At 38.7% G+C, this 24,678-nt stretch overlaps 1 protein-coding gene across 3 annotated transcripts in view; it reads right to left on the reverse strand.

Moving 5' to 3' along the window:
- Positions 1-749: 749 nt before the first annotated feature.
- The window catches only part of LOC145994951 (maternal embryonic leucine zipper kinase-like), a 325,396-nt gene continuing 301,467 nt past the window's right edge, over positions 750-24,678 (reverse strand). For all 3 annotated transcript variants that reach the window (XM_083131477.1, XM_083131478.1, XM_083131479.1), the window contains exon 14: positions 750-1,645. In XM_083131477.1, the coding sequence (XP_082987603.1) occupies positions 1,453-1,645 (193 nt within the window). In that variant the 3' untranslated portion in view covers positions 750-1,452. The remainder of the gene's footprint in view (positions 1,646-24,678) is intronic.

The following is a 24,678-nucleotide window of genomic DNA, read 5'->3' on the forward strand; positions in this document are numbered from 1 at the left end:
TCTGCAATGGTCTCCCGAGGTCTCCTGACTTGTCTGTCTGTAACTTCTTCTTATGGGGTCACATAAAAGATCTGTATACGTACCTCCACTGCCTCAAGATCTGGAAGATCTGAAACGTCCTATCATTGCCGCCATGGGGACAGTCACTGTAGATATGTTGGAACGCGTGTGACATGAGTGGGAATATCGCCTTGATGTTTGCAGCGTGACACGAGGAGCACACATTGAGTGTCACTGAGGTAGGTAATTAGGTATTAATTTCTTTTTTATTTTAGGTATTAAAATTTTTTTAGTTTCTGTTTCTAATGGCACCAATTTTATATAAATATGAGTACCGAGAGCGATGCTATATGTGATTATAATCACGGAATGTTTTCGTGGACACGCTGTATATTAACAGCAATTTCTTCTGTGAGTTATGCTTATTGTGTGTTTTATTTCTGTAGAAGAACAATGAAACAACTGACCAGTATTTGTGTGTGTATGTTCGCGCGTGCGTACGTGTAGTTAATGCACATACATGGACATCAAAGTTACGTAAATTGAATGCATTTCTATTTCTTTCATGGAGAGTAAAGACAAATAAACTGACGAAATAGGCGGAAAGCGAAATACAGCACTCATTCTTTACCCAGGATTCAATTCAATTTAACCTTTCGTTTGGCATTGGAATATATTTTTCACTACATCATAGAGGCTTGTGAGTATAATAAGTTAGTACAATAGAAAAATAATAAAAATGTCTTTATTAAATTTTACATTGTCATTACTACAATCTCAAGTATTTTCTAGCTTCTAAAAATATTTTAAGGTATACAAAAAATATTACTCAATTCCAATATAAATGTATAAAATAAGTACCCAATATACATACACACTTCTATACCTTACGAATATTTTGCATATGGCAAAATTCGGTAACGTGTACACTAAAAACCACTCAATTTATCATGTGAGTGTTTTCAATATAGTCAATCTTCAAGAAAAGGAAGCTTTCCAGAATGCTTTTACTTGACACTTGCTTGTCAAAATAACCAGGCTAAACGTGATTACCATAGCAACGTCTTTACTGCATATACACAAGAAGGCAACAAACCTTAGGCATAACTCAGAATGCAGCTCTCCGTTGTGGGCTGATTTCGAGATATTTTTGAACTTCGTATGTACTACATTGTTAATTTTTTTTTTAAATGCAATAACAAAGCAAACTGTTTACGTTCCAACATGAAAGTAAAAGCCACTAAATTCATAAATTGCAGTCGAGAAAGAAAATTCACCATGAAGTTAAACGTGTGTGGGGAATTATACTGGTTAGGTATAACGTTAGCAATATTGGCTCACGTTGTAATACGAAGAAGCGGGAGGATTAAAAAGCAACAATATTACACACACTACATATTATTCTCAAACGCAGTTACTCTGAAAGCCAAGGTCTAGTTCAAACACTATTTCTTATGACGGCTTCTTCTTCACCGCTGCAAGTGCTAGGACTTCCTCGCACACCTTCTTGTAGAACCAAGCATCGCCCTTCAGCCTCTTCCTCCTGATGCCCACCACGCCGAGGGAGGCTATGTGGCACACTTCCAGCTCGAAGGAGAGTTTGGCGCGATCTTGTTCGTCTCTCACCTTCCCAATCAGGGTGTACCTGAAAAGCAACAGAGGGCTATTAAAACGAGGCAGAAAACTACAGGATGTCCGAAAAGTCACGTAACCGAGACTTTGAACGGACGTAACATTTGTACAAAAAGCGATAGCCACATGAAGCTTGTACTGGGTATTTCTATGTGGATATTTTTTAATCATTAAAAGAGAAAATGATTCTCTACATGAACGTTCATTATAGGGAAAAGTTACTAAGGTGTAAAAATGTTTTTCTACGAAGTAAAAATAAACATGGATAAGAGGCAGCTATCGAGTCGCTTGCAATACTTTTCGATGTGTATCGATGGTCTCTGTACGCATTTATCGAATTGATAAAAGGAAAATACATTTTAACAATTTTATGCATTACAAACGATTTATGGGGTGGGGTGGGTTAGACTATGGCGTACAGAGCTGACTGTTGCTGATACAGATCAGCGAGAAGCAGCTGTAGGTATTAATGGAAGCTTAGGGATTGTTGAGATCTTAAGACGCGCGCACAGGGGGCGGGGGTGTAGTGTAGATATGTGCAACGCATTCCTGATTGATGCTACGAATAAATTAAGAATGAATTTGGATAGAACATGAAGAAAAGAATGACAAATGAATCTAATTTACTTTAACACAAAAAGAACGAATGTCATGTTTCGTAAGAGGTGACTAAAAATAACGAAACCGGGAACAAACACATGCAGGAGAAAAAGGAAAAGAACAACGCACAGAAATGTGCGCTTCATCTGCTGTCAAGGTAAATAATAAAACAATGCACTATCAATATACATTTCTTTTATTTCAGCAGTCCGTTAGATATATTTTCATGTTTCATTGTGCAGTACCGAACGAAATATTTTATGTCCGGAATGCTGTTTTCTGTTTTTCAATCTCTCTCAGTGTCACAAAAAAGCGAACGGTGTAAACAAAATTGTAGTTTCTCAATTAAGCACAGAGGAAAACAAAATCGCAAATAAAGAGGAGATGGGAAAAAATTCAATCCAATTAGTTTCTTCCAGCTATTTAAATTGGCTTGGCTCGCCTTCGTTTCGTGACAAAATAACAGCGATCGCCCCCCTCTCCTCTTGCGCTTCCTTTTTTGTTTAAGTGGACCGACATCGATCCCCTTGGCACGGAGAAAAAGTTGTTTGCGATGCGGATTTTGATGATGCCTTTCCCGGTGGGTGTACGCTACGTACGTTGGTACTCTCTCGCACAACACGCACACAAAAGCGAGCTACCCGGTGTCGTCGTCACACCTCGTTTCCATCGACAACGCTGCATTGATTGGCACCGTTCGAACGACAGGTGTATTCCCTTGTGTTCAGGGAAAATACACGCGAAAAAAAATCTAAGGGTAGTGCCTTTTTTCCTTTTAATATCCTATGGCAAACGAACGTGGTTATGATCGAACGCAGAATGGACCGCGGAGTTAATGCGAAATCACTCACCACTTCGCATTACGGAACCACGGACGTGGAGAGGGAGAGGTTCGGTCAGCCCCTAATTCACTTTGTAACGGGGATCACTCTTATCTGTTTCGAGCCTTCGTAATTGGACACATGATTTAGTTGCGGCATGTGTGGGTAGATGGCAAGTGAAAACAAGAGGTTTCGGAGAACAGCGCGAGAGGGAAGGGGGACGTGCCTATTAGTACGCTAAAACGTCCATCTGCGGGAGCCTAATTACCGCTGTTATCCAGCAGGGCCGCAACTTCCCATCGGGGATGCCGCATCGCCGGTTCATAACTTGCTCCGAACGTATCATCGATTGCCGCTGCGTTATTCTTCATCCATCAGGAGGTTCTCCCTTTCCATTTATTTCTTCTCTCGCGTAGTTGAATTAAGAGGCCAACCGAAGGATGAACAAGTGGAAGGCATTTAACGAGATGACGAGAAGAACGAAAGTTATTCCTACGAGTCTAACACTTAATTTCTGTAGAAGCGGAAGGCAAAGAGAAATCAAAGGGTGCAAAAAGCTCTCGACTGCAAGGAGCAAGAATCGCACAAAAACTGTGACGAGTTAATTAAAGCAACAGAGCTAATTTATTTCCGTGAATATATATATACGGATGAATTGGATCCGAAAGGTACCAGTTCCAATATTTATCTTTTAGGTTCTTTTTCATCTTCATCTTCCTCTTCTCTTCTTGAGTACAAACACACATTAACGCAGTAATAATGTAGTTATATAAGCATGAATATGTGTGTGCGCGTGTATATTGACGAGGTATAATGAGTGAAGTTAGAGAAGAGGCTCGTTTAATGCTCCCTTTGCACTGTTCATTAACCTGTCGCCTCCGTCGACTGCCTTTAGTTATCCCAAGAATGAGCTGCATTTCTTGATGCCTCCGTGCTGAGGTTGTACGGGAGGTGACGAAAGTACGCCTCGCCGATAGAGGACTGGAGGATTAATAACCTCTAGTCCGGCAGAAGTATAATACATTAAGTCCGGATGGACACGTCTCTCAGTTAACTCATTAATTCATTCGATACACTTGGCGCGGGATAACGGAGGAGCGCATGTCAGAGTCGAAGTACGGACTCTGACAAGTTATGGACACAACTTACGTATTCGTCTAGGACAGGACTCTTCAAGAACAACGGGCAGGTATGATAAGTGTGGAGAGAGCATTCTCACTCAGTTATAACTCATCTTTCCTTCATTGACCGGAGCGGGCCCTTTTGCAGTAGTTATGAACAGTAAACCTCTTGCTATATAATTTGCTACATCCCAGTGACTCTTGATCCCCGATCTTTATTTGAGTCACACTTCAATATATATATATATATATATATATATATACACACACACACACACGCACGCGCGCGCCGGCAAAAGAAAATTATTTTTATCTCTGTCAGGGACGTTCTTAGAAATTCGAATTGAAAGCATATAATATACAATTTCTTAACCATGTAACAAACAACGGAAAATTCATTTGTGTTCAGTCAATAAAGATTTACCTGCAAAAAAGTATGCATCCTTGTGGATTAAAGAAGGGCGCCATTTTGCTACTGATCAATCTCACCGAGCCGAAACAACAGCGGCTGTTTTCCACTTGTCATATTGCTGATATTTTACATGTGTTAAAGTGTTTACACGAAAATTGTGAGTTATATTTGAACTTGGCAATAGAAATTTGTCAAATTTTAGGTGATACTACTAGTTCGATACGAGTTTTGTGTACGAGTTTCCATAGAATGTAAATAGGCTATGCTGTTTCTAAATTACGTGTAAACGTTATCATAAGATTTATTGCTGTGGGTTAGAAATAATGCTCTAAGTTACTTAGAACTGCAAAGCAATAGGTTACTTTACTGACTGGTAACGAATACAAATTTGCATACCCAAAAGCACCTATCTCCCGAGAAGTCACAGTTGGCATTCCCCCAAAAAGCATAATTCGCAAAGTGATATATAAAATGCGTCAGCAGAATCTGGACAAAGTTCAAGTTGAAGTTTCGGCTAAATTTGACTTCAGCAGTAGTTGATTGTTGACTGCACGACATCGCACACAAGTATGTGGCCTCGGAGAAGTCCGAGAAGTCTTTTGCTAGCCAGGAGAGAAAAATTCATTCGGAGGAGAAGGCGGCAAGGCCCAAGAGCTCATTTTGGAAGACCCAGGGACGTCACTTAGGAAGTTGACGACCACCTAGGGGGGTGAGTGAGACAACCATGCGTGTGATCGCTGAAGAGTACATGACATACATGTCTTATGTGATCAAGGTACGGCAGATGCTATCTGAAGCTGCCAAGACCAAGAGTTGTCCGCTACAACTTGTTTCTGGCCTCCGAATAGTCCAGATTTAAATCCCCAGAACTATTGTGTGTAGAGCGTTTTTGAAATGGTTATTAACAAGTCCAGGACCCCAACGTTGTACCTCTCCAGGCTGGTACTGAAGCAGCATTCGAGGATTTTGACAGAGGGCTGTTAAAGAAGACTTGTTCGTGCTTCAGGCAGAGAATAGAGGCAGTAATCAAAGCGAAACGGGGTTACATTGAATTATAGGACTCAGGAAGGACATTCCTAAGTGTAAGTTTTTGGCGAATAAACACTCGATATAATACACTTGAGTGTTTTTTCAAGATTTTGATGGCGCACCCTGTATATTAAGAGAGGGACCGATCAATGACACCTTGGCCCCAGCTCTGTGAACTACTTTATTGCAAATAAAGAATCATAAGTTAGACGTCATGAAAATTACAAAAGAATCAACTGTGGAATGTGCCTCCACCGAAGATCGAACTCGGGATTCCTTCATTACAAGGCAACAACATAAGTTAGGACGATATAGGGGAGACGTTACTTGAGGAATAATTGAAAAAATATACTGAGGGTACTCCACTTTACCTCAATATCTTGTTTGAGGCTGTTACCTATTACTTCCATGAATGGAAGGTTAAGATTTCGAATTCAAATTACAAAAACAGACATCCGAACTAAAACAAAGATATACTTCAATTGTAGGTATGTGCATTAAATCAACACATCTGCTCTGCTGTAAATTTCGACAACTTTAGTTACTCGAAAGTGCGATTCACGTCAAGTCTATACAATACGGCAAATGAACAATGCCTTTCTCGGTAGCAATATGAAAAAAGGGCCTATTCTAGACCAAGGCTTAAGCAAAATAAAATCCGTGGAATAGTATTGTTGCTATCCATGTCCCCATCTTCCCTCACGAGCTTAATTAGACCCGGAAACAGCACCGCACGAAATCATTAGCGCGGCCCTGCCTCGGTGGTTAATGGAAGGGTGGGGTTCACTTCCCTGCATTGAAGCACGCGAGCAGCATCCGCCAGTGAGATGTCACAGAATCCACTGCTTTCGCTCATGGAAAGGAGCCTCCAATGACATACACTGCGCAAGCAGTAAAAGCTTCACTTGCATATTGTAACTTACTACAGTCTTGTCCAGTCGAGCTCGGTACAAACCGTCACATCAGTTCGTAGGCTAGCACGGGATGTTGTGCAAGACAAGGCTGCGGGGGGGGATAGAAAGCAACGATGTCGGTTTATCAGATTTTTTCCCTTCTGGCCTTGCTACACCGATGCTTAAAAAACAGTTCTGATTCTCTCTCACCTGTCCAGACACCCCTGACAGGCCCGAACATAAACTAAACCTATGTCCCTTCACAGATGATTCTTTAACTAATATTAGACAATCCCTTCCAAACTTTAACACATACAGGGGATGGACAAAAATATAGAAACACCACATCGGAACGGGTGATATCGACGGAATTTTTGCCCTTGAAATCGGACGAGGTGCAACATTCTTTTCTTTTGAGCAGTGAGATAGAACCCTGTCGGACTGGGGTCTGCCCGTTCGCACTTCATTTCTGCAACCTTGTGTTCTGACGTCAGACGAGGAATGCCTACGAGGTTAGGTTAGGTTCCATTAGCATAAATACAATTAAAAAATATTATTTAGGCTAAGAGAACTAAACCTAGCTAGCCTAGCCTAACAATGTAGGCATGTATCCTAAAATTAAAAAGCCTTCTCACGTGACATCAGTACACATGTTGCTAAAGTGTTGTGAGATAAGTGAGACTCGTCGGACTGGTGGGAGTCGACAGTTGCGCTCTGGTTGCGCTGTAGATAGCGTACAGTGCAGTTGATACTGAATCATGTCCGAGCTGACAGTGTTTCAAAGAGGGCAAATTGTTGGTGCCCGCCTTGCAGGCGCCTCTGTTACCAAAGTAGCCATGTTATTTGGGGTATCGAGAGAGAGTTTATCCAAGATCATAATGACATAATAATGTGTCCGAAAAGACATCATCAGATAAACACCTGCGTGGCTGAAAATGTACACTAAGTGACAGAGACAGAAGGACACTGAGGAGGATTGTGACCAGGTTTTGCCTGAAGAATGGTGCAAGATCCCATTATCCATCATCCAGGACATGTATTTGTCCACTCCTCGGAGACTGCAGGCCGTTTTGGAAGCTAAAGGCGGTCCTGCACCTTATTAGCTACAGCATTCCGACTTTTCTTCGCAGGTGTTTCCATATTTTTGTCCATCCCCTGTACCAATTAATTCGCTCCGCTCATTTTGACAAGCTGAACACCCTCACATACCGTCGCCTTTATCACAAAGGGGCGTAAGCGACAAATGTTGAGAATTTGAGACATTTTGCCTAATGATGTACCTAGGTATAATGTATTAATCTTTCACCTGACAAACAGGCGTAACTCTATCTTTATTAGTTTCTTCTGTATAGAAAACATGACTGTGGCGTAAGCGACACTTTCGAATGTTGTATTATCTGACAAATGGGCGTAAGTGACAGGAAACCTATAACATTCACATAGCGGAAAAGAATGCTGTGAGGGAAAGGAAAGAAGAAGCGAAGTTACAAGCGAAACAAAATAGTGACAAAAATGCTGCTCTCGTATTCGATCTGCAGCAAGTAATACAGTTGCCGATATCAATGGAAAGTGCAGTGTATTATCGAAGACGCCTCTCTACATACAATTTTACTGTCTACAATATTGACAACAAAGACTGTCATTGCTTTGTGTGGTATGAAGCTATCAGCAAAAGAGGATCTTGTGAAATTGCCACGTGCGTGGGGATGTACTTGAAAACATTGGATGAAAAGGGTATAACGCAAGTAAAACTTTTCGCTGATTCATGTAGTGGTCAGAACAGAAACACGATTATAATTGCCATGCTTTTATACGTATTGAAGTGCTCCAAAAATTTGAACCAAATAATGTTACACTTCTTCTTGCCAAATCATGGGCAGAATGAAGGGGATTCTGCACACAGTGTTATTTCAAGAGCAATCTCAACTGCAGGAGACATTTTTATTCCTTCCCAATTAATACCTATATTGCGACTAGCTCGGCGATCAAACCCATACATTGTTCACAACCTGGAAGTAGAAGACTTCCTTAACTACAAACTATTGGCACAAAAAATGCGTGTTCTATCTGTACGACAATACGAATCGGGAATCAAAGTAGACTGGACCAGGGTCACAGAAGTAATGGTAAGGAAAGAGGATCATTCATGTATCAACGTGAAACTCAGCCACTTGTCTGAAAGTTATGAAAAACTTATCCTGAAACAAAATGCCATTGAAGAACTCCCAAGAACCTGTGCCGCAACTGAATGATTGTGCACCTAAATTAACTACTGACAAGTATAAAGAACTGCAGGCTTTGTGCTCAGGAGTAACCCCTGTTGTTAGAGAAGCTACCTTTCAGCAATTCTACAAGCAACTTCCACACTGCTAAAATGATGTGCTACTATGTTTTCATTTTGTCTTAATAACTTTTTTAAACCAATAGTTATAAACCAATTTAGTGATTCTGACAGTTTAGTGTAAAACTTGTTTAAAAATAATTCTTATAATTAACATTTCTTTTTATTGTTTAACTCTTACATTGTAATTGTTTTGTATAAGTATCTCTTCTTAAACCAATAAACAATACTAGCAGAAGTTAAAAGATGAAAATAAATATTAATTTTAAAAAGGATTATAATTGACAGCCATTGTAATTCCTAAATTAAATAGACTAAATTAGTAAATTAGACAAGCTCACTCGCGCCTCTGAATTCCATTCCATAACATTGGTCTCAGGGGCTCGACTGACCAGGTCGGACTCTTAATTATACTTAGTAACAATTCAAGCGTGGGCGTAGATCCAATAGAACAATAACAACTAATCTGACAAACAGGCGTATCTCCATTCCACCCTCTCCCCCCGGTTTTTACGACTCTTGTGTTTGATTTGAAGTCACCTGAAACTTGTCTTGAAAGAGTAGTTCTTCTGCACAAAAGTCAAGATTTAAAGTTGAAGATAGACTTATTTTCCATTCCAGGACAAATGGTTAAACAGCACAGTTTTTCTTTGAAATGCTCTACTGTAAAAAATGCTTTTTGTCGCTTACGCCTCTTTGTCATAAAGGCGACGATACTTGGTATCTAATGCCGAACTAACTCTCTGCATACAAAGCAAATCTCCAACAACTTCGTCACTATCAACCCCCGCAACCAGCAACAAGAAACACGAGACTTGGACATGTCCAGCCGCCATCTCCCCTCAGGACACAGGAACACACAGGAGGGAACCTCGTCCTCAGGAAATGCTACCGGAGAGTAACACCACTTCACATCAAACGACAACGACACTACTCTTAAATCACGAGAAATTTGGGAACTTTCGCTTTCTTTCATCACTTTAATTTAACTTAGAACATTATTTTCCTGTCTTTTTTGTAATAATAAGCACTGATACGGCCCTCTTTATAAATAAAAGTCAAAATAATGAACGAAATGATTGTCCGTTTTGATAACTGATAACTAGTAACATATAACAAAATTCTATTTCACTGACACTCAACAATGGGTACGTGTAGAACGGCAGAGCTGGTGTAATGTGAGCTTAGATTATTATTACGAATTTTAACTTCTTTCAGTTATTTTAACGGTTAGTCAGTCAAGAATTTCCTGTGGAATGGTAGTGACGTACGTGCTTGTGTAGTTTCATCGAAATTTACGCTTCACTTCATTTACGAGAGCTGCTCAGAAAGTAATGCCACACATTTTTTTCTCCGAAACTATTTATTCAAAATGTACGAAAATCACTCACAGTATAATTGAATGTTCTCTTTACACATGTTATTTTTCTACATAATCTCCATCAACGTCTCATATACGCCAGCGCGAAACAAGGGTATGAATGCCTTCCCTGTACCAGCTCGTGTCCTATTCACGTAGCCATGTTCTTCACTTCACGAATCACGCTCACCTTATTTTCAAACCTTGTCCCACGCAGGGCATCCATCACTGGCCCAAAGAGATGAAAATCGGACGGCGCCAGATCAGGACTAAGAGTGGTGTGGTGGGGAAGCACAGTCCAACCAAATTTGGCGATTGCACCCTGGGTTCGGAGGCATGTACTCGTTTGTGAGACTTCGAGGAATCCATCTTTGGTCATACCTTCGAATAGCCTAAAGTGTCAATAATTGCCATTGCACTACCATTACTGTCAGAAAGCTGTATGGGCAACTGCCGACTTGTGATGCGCCGATTCGCACTATAAAGTCATCGGCGCGCTGCAATACTAATATTTTTAAATCGCCCCTTACCACTAACACGTAATTACGAGGGTTTCTCAGAAAGTAATGCCCCACACATTTTCTCATTCCAAAATGAAGAGAGCAGTGTGCAAATGAAAGGTTAATGCTCACATGTGTGTATACTTCCGCCACCGTACTAACCGGTGTGCAATCACAGCGCAGGGAGGCTATTTTGACAAAATCCTGTTTCCCTGCTGGCTGGTTCGGGGAGGAGGGATTGGAAACCGTAAGAATCGGTAGACCTAATTGGCTGTTAACAGCGGGTGATTACCATAAAGGCGGTTCCACGCCGGTTCCTGACCTGGCGCAGCTATAAGTGCATGGTCGTTCGACAGATAGCGCCGCGGTGGTGGTCCGTCTGTGAGTGACACAGGTTACAAACAACGAGCTGTAATTGAATTTTTAGTGGCGAAGAAAGAAAGTGTGGAAACATACACAAGCGGTTGTGTGCTGTGTATGGAAGTTCTGCTGTCAATAGGAGCACCGTTGAAAGCTGGTTGCAGATGGAGAAATGGAGCTGCATGGTCGGCCGCGGTCTGGGCGTTTTGCCACAGCCACCTTCTCAGACATGTTTACAGGGTGGCCACTCTGGGACCACAATAAAATTCAAGTATAATTCCCGGTTATCATAATATTTCATTTAAGGTGCGGAGTTTACATTTGCCATTTCGCATATTCAGGCTAGAAATAAATCTACAAATACAAGCCACAAATGCTACGGGATAGACTGATATACAAAACATTGTTAATTGTATAAGATTTTCAAACTCAAATTTACCTCATCAACTTCAAGACATCTTATCTTACAACAATCGTCCGTCGGCCAGATAGATTGTTCTGCAAAAGACACCAACAAAGTAAACGGATTGAGATAATTCTGTTTATTTTCCACGTAGCTTTATTTTCCTTTCTCGATAAAAATAAAACCTAAACTGTGAAAAGCTTGCCTCGGGGCATATTAAATATATATAAGTTGAATGGGGTTTGAATTAATAAAAGTTGCTATTTTTCACGTCTACGGACAAAAATTCAAGCACAATTCACACATAATTCCCGGAGCCAAGAATTCACGGAATTAAAGGCATTCCCGGTGCGTAGTCAACCTGTATTATAATTTGATGCCTCTGGAATTCCTCACCGTGAACTTGTTTGATGCTCTCCCGGAGGATAATGGCTAGATTCAACACTGCTTCGAGATCAATGCGTAAACATGGTAATGGATTCACATTACACCACGAGAATCTCCCAAACAGTGTACGAGTATATTCTTTTGAACTTGAATCGTTGTTTTTTTATTCTAACTTCGCATATTTTTCATTGTCTAAGACTGAAATTCATGGAAGACTTGATGAGATGGTGGTGCTCTTTCGATTCACCCACGTTTGAGCACAATGTTGCGAGCGAGATTGTGTAACAAATCAGAAACTAAGGGATGCTCTATGGGACATCGAAATTCAGTCATGTTTCTAAAACACCTGTTCAAGCTGTGATTTGGCTTCTAGTTCTCAGGAAGAAAATTGAATAAAAAATCTGTGGAGAACAGTACAGGTGGCTGCCCGGCGCCTTATCGAGCAGATACAAAGGACAAAAGGAAATCGCATCGAATGGAAAGTGGAAGCACCTGTCTTCGGGTACGGTCAATAGTCTTCAGCGTGGGAGATTCGTCCTTCAAAGGACTTCTGTAAACGGACTGAACGAAACAGAGTCGTGATACGTGCATCTTTGATGAAGAAAATGTACTAGAGAACAACGGCGGCGCCAGAATTAGTCATGGGATGCGTAATGAAATTTAGAGGGTGCGATGTCGATTGTTGAGTGAAACATGCCTTAGTCACTATGTCAGATACCAATCAACTTTTAAGGCATCTTTGAAAATATGACAAAAAAATAAATACTACTCGTGACTCATTTTTGCTTGCTTTGTCTACAACAAGCACATGTGCAGGAAAATAAATGCAGATTTTCTTTCAGATTAGTACCAATGGCTTGCCTGTTGTATACAATAATACCGGTCACTTCAATACCCAACATTCGACGCTCAATATGACGGCAAGGTTTTGATAAGTCATAAGATGGCACTGCATGAGTTGATAGTGTTTTCGACTCATAGGTTTTATAAAAGGGATGAGGAACGGGGGGTGAAAGAAAATAAAATGGTGCACAAATAGCTTTTCGCACACGCCTGACGCCATTCCTGCTAGAGAAGTACGTTCAGCTTTCAAAAATTTATTCTGCGAATATTTTACCAATCATTTGTGCGCTGAAAAATGATTTTGTTGTTATTATTATTTATGTTAATGGAGTAGCAATTAACCCCTTAAGTGTGGATAGCTTGTATATGGCGCAGTGTGCTTTTACAGTGCGGAAGGCGTATATATTCGCCCAGGCGTTGAAAAGATCATATTCTTGTTAGGTGAGATTGTGCTAGCTGTAGTAGTAAAAAAACAGATGAAGAAGAAGACGTAAAAGAAGAAGAAATATAATATAAGTTACACATAAGAAAAGTTGTCTACTCTCGAATGTCTTATTCTATATTCTCATTCTTATATTGTATTCTTATATATTCATTATTTTATTTCTATGTTATATGTATCTTTATATTTCATATCTTGCTTATTGTTTGGAGCTACTCAATTTCACAATATTAATTTTTCAAAAACGTCTTGGTTTAAATTTTAGGTACCAAGACTCAGAGCACTTGCCTCTTCTCTCTTACGTACCTTCTGACCTCTCTCGAATGGTGTAGTTCGTGCATAATAGAAAATAAATAAATAATATAAAAAAATAATAAAAATTCTGGAGTTAACTACTGAAAACAGGGAAATAAAATAAAACAAAACGCCATTTGCCAACTTTTTGTTTCTAAAACTTATTTGCTCTTCTGTATATTGAGTACTTCTGTTATGTATGTGTGTGTATTGGTATACTTGGTATACTTTACGTATATTTTAAACTTTTCTTACAGTGTATGTTATATTTTTCGTGTGTTTCTTTTCTTTTGTTTTTGAATGATTTTAGTTTTTATATATTTCGCAAACAATTAGCTATTGTAACCAATTTGTAAAATCTCAAGTAGAGATGGTTAGGTGGAAGAAAAGGCTTTTGCACACATATTTTACCATTCACTAAAACTCACAAAAAACAATAATTTTTCATTACTGTTTTTTTTTGTTTATAGAGGCGCAGTTGATTATTAATTATAAAAAAATACTAAAACTACCATCACTAACAACCAAATTGTACACTCTTACTGGCATGACTGTCTCGAAAGACGCACATTCAAATATGGCACTCGATATACCCACCTAGTGCATTTTGCCTCCTATTTATATTACATTCATATTTTTATGAACAAAAGTAATACAGAAATATTGTGAACACTCTAGGGAACAATGCAATTTATTTCCAATTTTTTTAAAAAAAAATCTAAAACATAGAGGTGGTGGGTCTGGCAGGCACCCCTCGGGTAAGCTGGGACTAAAATCAGCGATACTGCTAGAAATTTAAAAATGAAAATTATGCAGAAAATTTACAGTAATATAGCTAATTTATGTTTCATGGGAGAAATTTACCTGTTATGCAAGGTTATCTTAGGTCAGACAACTTATTTTTTCTGTTTTCACTCTGGGGGTAGGCTGCTTACGGTGCAGGGTGCCCAGAAAGTAGCACGTTCTGGTTCCAGATCTCTGTCGATTCAATGGTACAGACGACGAAATAGGGTGCTTTCAGTTCAAAGGTTGGCCCTATGCGGCCCGCGGGCTATGGATTGGGCGCCCTTCCATACAGTATATGTCCTAATTTCACATTTTGATTTGTACCGACATAACCCTTGTGTGTGAACTGAAAGCACCCTATTTCGTCATCTGTACTACCAAATTGACAGAGATCCGGAACAAGAACGTGCTACTTTGGGGTAACCCTGCACCATAAACAGCCTCCCCCCCGAGTGAAATCAAACAAAAAAAATCAGTTAATTCTCTGACCTAAGAAGCCAGATAACCTTGTATAACAGGTACATTTGCCTCATAAAGCATAAATTAGGTATATTAATGTAAATTTTCTACATAATTTTTAATTTTCAAATTTCTAGCAGTATTGTGATTTTAACGAAATAATGATTAGATTAACAATTGAAGGTCGTATTTAGACGATTCAAACAAACCAAAATTGAAATCTGTTGAGAAATAGCCGAGAAACAAGAAAATTTAAAATATGAATTCCGCCATTTTGAATACAATAAAAGCGATCAAAAAGCAAGTCACGTGACCAATTTTCTTTGCATACTAGGACCACCTATTAAAAGCTTGTGAAGTCAAACTGAGGGTACATTTCAGTGCACACATTACACCATGACTATATTTAATTTAGCCATTATTTCAGAGACATTATTACGGTCAAATATCTATACCTATCTATACCCAGAAATATGTAAAAATATGGCTACAAAACCAAATGAGATTAATTCAAGAGTTTGTGCAAAACATTCGTGACAAGCGTAGTGACGTATCAAAACAGGCACTTTGGAGAGTTTTCGAGTACTGTAGCCTTAAAGGCATTCATGAAAATGCGCGTTTCATATATTATTTTTTATATTTTAAAAATGCTTTCTCTATTGTAATACATATATTTTGTGCTAATTATGAGTATTGTAGAATACTGATGACCAGGGAACGGATTTATATGTAAATACATATTTATGTATGAAGCTGAAATCAGTTCTTGTATTTTGTATTATCCTTGCAAATCATGGCATTTAGACTCAAAAGATTCAGTTTTAATTTTCCATATATTAGGTTCTGGCTCATATTTTACATATTTGTGTTAATTTTTGCAAATTATTTCCATATTTCAGAACATTTCTTAACATATATACTCCATATTTGAAAGAGTTGGGTGAATTTCTTGTAAATAACTGACAAATTTGAAACACACTTCCGATATTGAACGTAGTTTTAGTCGATATAAATTCATCTTAAGAGACAACAGAAGGAAATTCACGTTCGAACTCTTACAACAAACTTTTGTTATTCATTGTTTTGGAAACAGAAAATGAAAACACATTTTATGTTATTTTACAATTAATGTCAATGTAGGCGTACTGTAGCTCGTGTAGCGTATTTAAATATTTAGCACATTTTTAACATATAAATCAGTTTCCTGGTGATGACGATGATATTGTTGTAATATTGTTGTGATATAGAGCTATCATTATCGTCATCACTATTCTACAGTCTGTGGCAATTTTTGTAGAAGTTAAATGATTTTACCCTTATATTAAATGTAAATATGGTATCCATTTAATGTTTAACGAAACTTAGCGTATACCCTCTGAAAATTTTGGGACTACAACACTGGGTATATTGATACAGTCACGGACACTTCTGGGTTATAAGAATTCCATTAACTTTCAATGGAATCGTTACAACCCAGAAGTGTCCATGACTGTACAAGTGCAAAGCAGGTATATGTTCTGAGAAAAACTAAGGTATACGGTGTATACATACGGAAAAATAATATGTGTGGACTGTTTGCATACCTCTGCCTCATTATTACTTTGTGGTTTGCAGGCAATGCAAGGTAGACATTTTCGTGGCTGTGCTTGTGAATGCGTTACACGTGGTTTCCCGTACCCTTGATTATGGCAGCAGAGAGAACGGCTTTGAATACCGGTAGCTGATATTTACGTTGGGCGGCTGTGTGTCACTAAAGGAGCAACGCCGATGGTGGCTGCACCGCATAAAGGTGCTTGTCTTTGGCAAGTTGTTAGGTCACGCTAGCCTGGTCTCGGGGTCGGGGGTCAAGCCGCAGCATCTTGCCGGAGGAGGAGCCGTCACGCTCCGCGACCATTTCAATAAAATTATAACCTCCGCTCGCGTGGCCGGGCAAAGCAGACCGTGACACGACAGGGAAGAGACGAAACGATGACGCTTCTTTCAAACGCGGGGAAGGCTCGAAAGTCGCAACACAGTTACACAAAAACCGTGCAACCGAGGGGGAGAAAATATGAGAATAAGCACCGAAGCACGTCTGATTTATGGTGCTCTGTTTAATACTATTTCTTCGTTTCTGCACGGACAACAAAATGCTCTTCGTCAAAAAAGTGCATTACTACCACAGTTTCCGCACTTCCATTGACAAATTAGGTAATGAACAGGAAACGGATTTATGTGTAAATACAGATTTATGTGTAAAGTTGAAATCAGTTATATTTTGTATTATCTTCAAGCATCAGTTTATATTTTCCATATTTGTACATATATTAAGTTTCGACTCATATTTTACATATTTCAGTTATTTTTACATATTATTTCCATATTTCAGAATTTTTCTCAACATATACTCAATATACGCGCGATAACTACATGTCCTCGTGTGACCGAAAGAGTTGGGTGAATTTCTTGCGAATAACTGACAAAGTCCGACGGGAAGTTAAGCAAACGAAAGTTTACGACCTTTTTATACCCTCCAATTGCGTTAATTACAAGTTTACTGTCATCCGAACAATAATGTTTTTTTCTTTTAATATTTTTCTTACTCCACCAAACGGTCTACTTTTGCTATTGTAAAACACTTGAAACTCGTGTTTATTTATAATTGTTGTCAACAATAGAGAATGAGGGCTCAAGCATCGGCTCCTGGTTGTTACAAAAGTTATTTTGGCAACGTTGGAAGAGTGTCGCAAATCGAGCAGCCCATTGCTAACCCCACAGCAGCGCCAGAAGCGACGTTTTTGTAGCACACGTACGGGATTCACTTCTGGTTTCTCAAGACAGACAAGTCTTACATACAGTGAGTGTAAAAAGTGTTTGGACACTGCTGTAGTTACGTTAATAATGGATCCTCTTGGCGTTGTGGGTGATGGTATGTGAGTGGGATAAAAGTGCAATGGTTCTACCTCAAATTCTTTCTTTCTTGGCACAACAACGAAATAAAAATATCAAAACATAAACAATCCATGAACAACTATAACAAAAATGCCACAAATTATGGGCACAGTCTTTGGACACTTAGTAAAAAACATTAAAAAGGACCTCTGTGAAACACGATCAATAAACCTGGACTGCCATACACGTACCACTGACCCATTCAACCTGTGGGCTCACAGCTGTCAGTTCGGAAGTCTCAGTACTGGCAGTAGCTCTGCCTCATTGAACACGATAGTGCAACATGGGTCCCGGAAGGAGAGAGTTCACCGTTTGTGAACGTCGGCAAGTTATCCGGCTACACAACCAGTGCAAGTCGTTAAGGGAAATATCACGCTTGTCCGGAATTCCTAATCAACAGTGCACGTGATCATAGATCGCTTTGGCGAAAGAAAAACAGTAGAAAATAAGCCGAGGTGTGGACGACCAAGAGTGTTTTCTGTGCAAGACGAACGGTTTATTTTGCGAACTATCAAAAAGGACCCCAAAACTAATGCTCCGACGTTAGCTGCAAGCCTTCAAGACCGAGGTAAGCAAGTTTCCTCCAGTACAGTTCGTAACGTATGCCGACGAAATGCCTACCATGGACGCGTGGTAGGAAGAAATTTTGGGTTAGTGCAATAAACAGAAAGAAGCGCCTCGAATTTGCCCTATATCACCGCAATTACGATGCAGACTTCTGAAACAAAGTCATTTTTTTTTGGACGAAAGCAAATTAAACTTATTTGGGTCGGATGGTAGGCATATGGTATGGCGGCAAAGAAATACAGAGTTGGAGCCGCGAAACCTAATCCCAACTGTCAAACACGGTGGCGGTTCACTCTTAGTATGGGGTTGTATGAGTGCTGCCGGGGACGGCAAGTTGCATTTCATAGAGGGGACGATGGACCAGTACATGTACATTGATATACTGATGAATCATTTGAGCGCTAGTGCGGCTCAAATGAACTTTGGTAATGATTGATTGATTTAGTTTATTTTACTTCGCGTTTTGTGCCTCTTGGCTAATTTGCGAAGATGGGGATGAGTGATGAATTGATGAAATTGATGAATGAACATTCACAAACAACCAAGCCCGACCGGGATTCGAACCCGGGACCCTTGGCGTCGCAGCGCGATGTGCTAACCACTCGGCCACAGGGTCGGGCAAACGTGGGTAATGATTACTTGTTTCAACAAGACAACGATCCTAAGCATACCGCCCTTAATACAAAACTGTGGCTGTCATATAACACCCCAAAACAACTTCACACTCGCCTTAATCCCCAGATCTGAACCCATAGAAAATTTATGGAGTGTATTAGAGAAACAGATAAGAAAAAGAAACATATCCAACAAATCCGACCTAAAATTAGTATGGCAGGAAGAATGGAACGCCATTTCACCTCAGATTACTGCAGATCTGGTAAAATCTGTACCAGACAGGCTCCAGGCAGTGATTCGTGCCAAAGGAAATCCAACAAAACATTAAATGCTTGTGTTTTTTGCAGAAAATATGGACAAGAATGGCAAGTGTCCAAAGACTTTTTGTGTTCAAAATATGTAATATTTTCGTTATTATTGTTTATAGATGGTTTCTTTTTTATATTTTGCATTTTTCTGTTGCATCAGATAAACAAGTATATGAGGTAGAATGATGTGGTTTTCATTCCACTCGCCTAGCTGCACCCACAACCCTGAGCGGATCCCCTGTTTACGTACCATCAATGGTGTCCAAACACTTTTTACACTCACTGTACGTAGTTACAATGCCGAGACTGTATTTTATGTAGCTCCTGTAGTGTCTTATATTATTATTAAAAAGGTATTGTTTTTACAATTTTAAGCCCATATTTAACTCCATATTTTGGTGAAAATAACTAAATATGTATTTACATATTTAGAACATTCTTACTACATATAATTCCGTTTCCTGGTAACGACGATCAAGTATTCATCATCATTACTATTTCGCACTAAATGGAGTATTCTTTTTACGACCAGACCTCTCTCAGCGCAAGTTCCTACGACTCAGAAGTAAGGTAAGCATCAATTAATCAGTCATTAATGACTTCGCTAAACTTCTTGACACTTGGTGTATACCAGTGTCAGGTTGGTGCAAGGAATTGTGTTAAACCAAGTGAACGCTGTACGCAAGGATATCGGTGTTTAAGTTCAGAAGAGTCAACAATTGCCTGTCTTGCTTCTTTAAACGTTCATTTCATTGGTTAGTACGCACCACGTGACAACACCGCTTCAGAACGTAGTGCAAAAGGAGCAGACACCCAATACACTACGTGACACCAAATCAACGAAGTAGACGCCTCAGTGTTTCACTTTGTAACCAACTAGACACGTGGGTGCAAAGAGAGTCAAACGATGCAGCGAACTACTTAAGCCCCGCGACAGGTTAAGTTTGCAGCAGGTTTTATGTATTAATCCTCGCAAAAACGGTGCACAGAATCTTCCGAGCCAGTCTTGCCTCAAACCACATAGTGGGATTTGTGGTATAACCAGGACCGGAAAGTATGAACCCCCCTCAAGCAGATTTGCCTATACTTAAAACTAGCTCAACATGCCCATATGAGTTTTTTTGCTCAAGTGTGGAACCCTGTCTAATCCAAGATTTTTGTAAAAAAGCCCTCATGGATTCCATGAGAAAGTATGACCCCCCTCTGATTGATGAGGCTACACTTACAAAAGGTACTTCTGTGAGATTGTTGTCCATAAATTTGTTAAAAATATGCCCCTCTTGATATTTTTTTTGGCCACACTTAAAACCAGGCCAGGACACACACACACACCCACACCCACCCACATACACATATTTACTTCCGGTCCACTTCCGGTCCACTTCCGGTTTGGCTACTTCCGGTCTATTTGTGGCCAAGTTGTGGCCTATTTCTGGTTTATTTATATTGCATCATGTTTTTGCAACAAATTATTACCCAATATAGAGTTTTGATTTGAACCCCAAGAAATTTTATATAAATACCAAGGCCAAAAATATCAACACACATACACACACACACACACATACAAAATATACAAGGCACACAGCTGAACCCAACTGATATTTTTATCCAGCATAGAGTTTTGAATTGAAGCCCAGGAAATATGCAAACATATTTTGAAAGAAGAAATATTGCAAGATATATAAAATCAGACCACCTGTTGGATTGTTTTAGGGAAAAATTTGAAAATCTATCAGAGTATGATTTTTTTAAAGTGCAAAATGAAACAGAGGCAAGATGGGTACTTGACAGTGATGTTGGGTTTGGGTATGTGAGCATAGAATTGGGTTCTGAATATGATGATTTTGAATCCAATACATACTGGCATAGAATTGATGCATACCTGTTGCATTGTTCTTGGGGAAAATATGTTGCTTTTTTTACAAAAAGTACTTCAAGTTTAGAAAAATTTAGGTTTTACAAATTTTTCCATGATCATAGAATTTATACAAACAGCAGGTGGCCTGTTGATGACATAACATGGGACACAACAATTTCCATACTTGATGAGGCAGGAAAATTGGATGTAAATTCTGGTTTATATTTTAATGAGTTGATTATGTACCTGCTTAAAAACAATATCAATTCTGGCTTATTCAATACAAGATGGACTTAAATAATTCGAGTTTTTACACAAAATACAAAGCTCTGTTTCAATACAAATATTATATCTCACATTACCTTGCTCTGCTTCTGATTTTGGGTGAGTATTTTAATTTGCTCATCACATTTGACAGAAAGGATAGGAAAATTGCACAGAGACGTGCTAACAATATTTTTTTTGCTAACAATTTCAAGTTCCTTGAGTGGGAATATGTTGTTTCTAAGATCAGCATTGATTCTGTAGTACAGCATTGCTGTGGAACATGTTAAGTCCTTGGATTCTGTCACACCTATTCTAATACAATTAATATCACAAGGTACGCACCGCATAAAATCATAATTCCAAGCGATGGCATGGAGTAATTATTTTTCCACGATTCCATATCAAACAAAAAATTATACTGCAATTGGAGCTTCAACAATTCGGGACTGTGCAATATATTGTCTATAAATGTAGGAAAAATAATATTGTACGGGTTGCAAACAAAACTCCCAAAGCTTATGTATTTCAGGTTTCTTAAATTTGAAACAGAATCCAAACTGTCTGGAAGTTCATAAAAATGAAGCTATTCTACAAGCGGGTCTATCTCAGCTTCTGCATGATATATTTGAGCAAGAGGTGATGTGTTTATAATATTTGTTGGTATAGAGGTTTGTTCTGAGTCTTATCAATTATGAACAGCTCTGCTGCATGTTGTGATGATGAATATATAGTCCCTAAACCTAACAGAGCTGTGCAGTGATGTTGTTATTGGGAACAGGATTCAAATCCTACACAGATTTATGGATATGAGTGATTGCCATGAAATTATATCTAGATCCCTGTGCAATAATGCTGTTATTGGGAATCCTACACAGATACAGATTCTTGCTGAGCTTAATAGGTGATTGTCATGGAAGATTTATGCTGTTATTGGGTACAAAATTTAATTACACAGACACAGATATAATATCTAGATGCATACGGAACTGTGGTTTCTATAAATCTATACTCAATATTCCTATACCTGACAGATGTGCGGTGATGCTGTTATTGGGAACAAGATTCAAATCCCACACAGAAACAGATTTTTGCTGGGCTTAGAACTATTATGGATAGGTGATTGCCATGAAATAATACCTGACAGAGCTGTGCAGTGATGCTGTTATTGGGAACAATTGTAACAGAGCTGTAGTTTCCATACTCAATATCCCTATACCTGACAGAGCTGTGCAGTGATGCTGTTATTGGAACAGGATTCAAATATACAGATCCTTGCTAAACTTAGAACTATGCCATGAACAAGGTGATATAATTATTGGGAACAAGCTTCAAATCCTCGCACAAATACAGATTCTTGCTGAGCTTAGAGTGAAGATACCAGTGATATAATTATTGGGAACAGGATTCAAATTATGGATAGGTGATTACCATGAAGATACTCAATATTTTTGTTATTAGGTACAATACAGATACAAAAATATTTATTAACAGAGCTGTGCGGTGATGTTGTTATTGGGAACAGGATTCAAATCCTACACAGATACAGAGCCTTGGAATTATTATGGATAGGTGATTGCCATGAAGATAGATACTCAATATCCCTTTACATGACAGAGCTGTGCAATTATTGGGAATTGGAACTTAGGTACAAGATTCAATTACACAGATACAGACACGGAAATAATATCTAGTTAACAGAGCTGTAGTTTCTATAAATTTATACTTAATATCCTATACCGTGCAGTGATGCTGTTATTGGGAACAAGCTTCAAATCTCACACAGATATAGAGCTTTGGAATTATTATAGATAAGTGATTGCCATGAAGATAGATATTAGACACAAACACAGTATCAATAAATTTATAATTTAATAGAGCTGTGCGGTGATGTTGTTATTGGGAACAGGATTCAAATCATGGATAGGTGATTGTCATGAAGATGGATATTAGATACAGATACAGAAATAATATTTTCCATAAATCTATACTTAATATCCCTATACCTGACAGAGCTGTGCGGTGATGTTGTTATTGGGAACAGGATTCAAATCATGGATAGGTGATTGTCATGAGGATAGATATTAGATACAGATACAGAAATAATATTTTCTATCAATCTATACTCAATATCCTTATACCTGACAGAACTGTGTGGTTAATATTATTAGGAACAAGGTTTAAATCTTACACAGATATAGAGCGGAATTATTATGGATAGGTGATTGCCATGAGGATAGATACTCAATATCTCTGCTGTTATTGGACACAAATACAGAGAATGAAATCATAAATCTATACTCAATATCCCTACACCTAACAGAGCTGTGTAGTCACGCTGTTATTGGGAACAGGATTCAAATCATGGATAGGTGATTGCCATGAGGATAGATATTAGATATAGATATAAAAATAATATTTATCCATAAATCTATACTCGATTTAATAGAGCTGTGTAGTGATGCTGTTATTGGGAACAGGATTCAAATCATGGATAGGTGATTGCCCTATACCTAACAAAGCTGTGCGGTGATATAATTATTGGGAACAGGATTCAAATCTTACACAGATACAGAGCGGAATTATTATGGATAGGTGATTGTCATGAAGATAGATATTAGACACAAACACAAACAGATACAGAGCCTTGCTTGAAACTGCTGCTGAAATAACATCTAGATGCTTCGTCCCTGACAGAGCTGTGCTGTTATTGGGAACAAGTTTTGGAATCTAGATATTTTAATATATAAAAGATACATACTTAAATCTATACTCAATATCCCTATCCCTAACAATTACAAATCACACAGACACAGAGCCTTGCTCGGAACTGTTGCTGAAATAACATCTAGATGTTTCATCCCTGACAGAGCTGTGCTGTTATTGGGAACAAGCTTCAAACTTGGAATCTAGATATTTTAATAGATAGAAGATATATTCTTAATTAAATCTATACTCAATATCTCTATACCTAACAATTACAAATCACACAGATACAGAGCCTTGCTCGGAACTGTTGCTGAAATAACATCTAGATGTTTCATCCCTGACAGAGCTGTCCTGTTATTGGGAACAAGCTTCAAACTTGGAATCTAGATATTTTAATAGATAGAAGATACATACCTACTTAATTAAATCTATACTCAATATCCTATTTTTATCCCCAACAATTACAAATCATACAGACACAGAGCCTTGCTGATATTTCTACAAGCACGAAATTGTTGCTGTAACATCTAGATGTTTCATCCCTAACAGAGCTGTGCTGTTATTGGGACTAAGCATCAAATCCCACACAGATACAGAGTCTTGGAATCTAGAGATTTTAATAGATAGAAGATACATACTTAATTAAATCTATACTTAATATTCCTATCCCTAACAATTACAAATATTTCTACAACATTTACATGTTTCCTATACATAACAGAGCTGTGCTGTTATTGGGA

The sequence above is a fragment of the Lepisma saccharinum genome, chromosome 11, assembly GCF_977018435.1.
Source record: "Lepisma saccharinum chromosome 11, izLepSacc3.1, whole genome shotgun sequence".
Classification (NCBI taxonomy): domain Eukaryota; kingdom Metazoa; phylum Arthropoda; class Insecta; order Zygentoma; family Lepismatidae; genus Lepisma; species Lepisma saccharinum.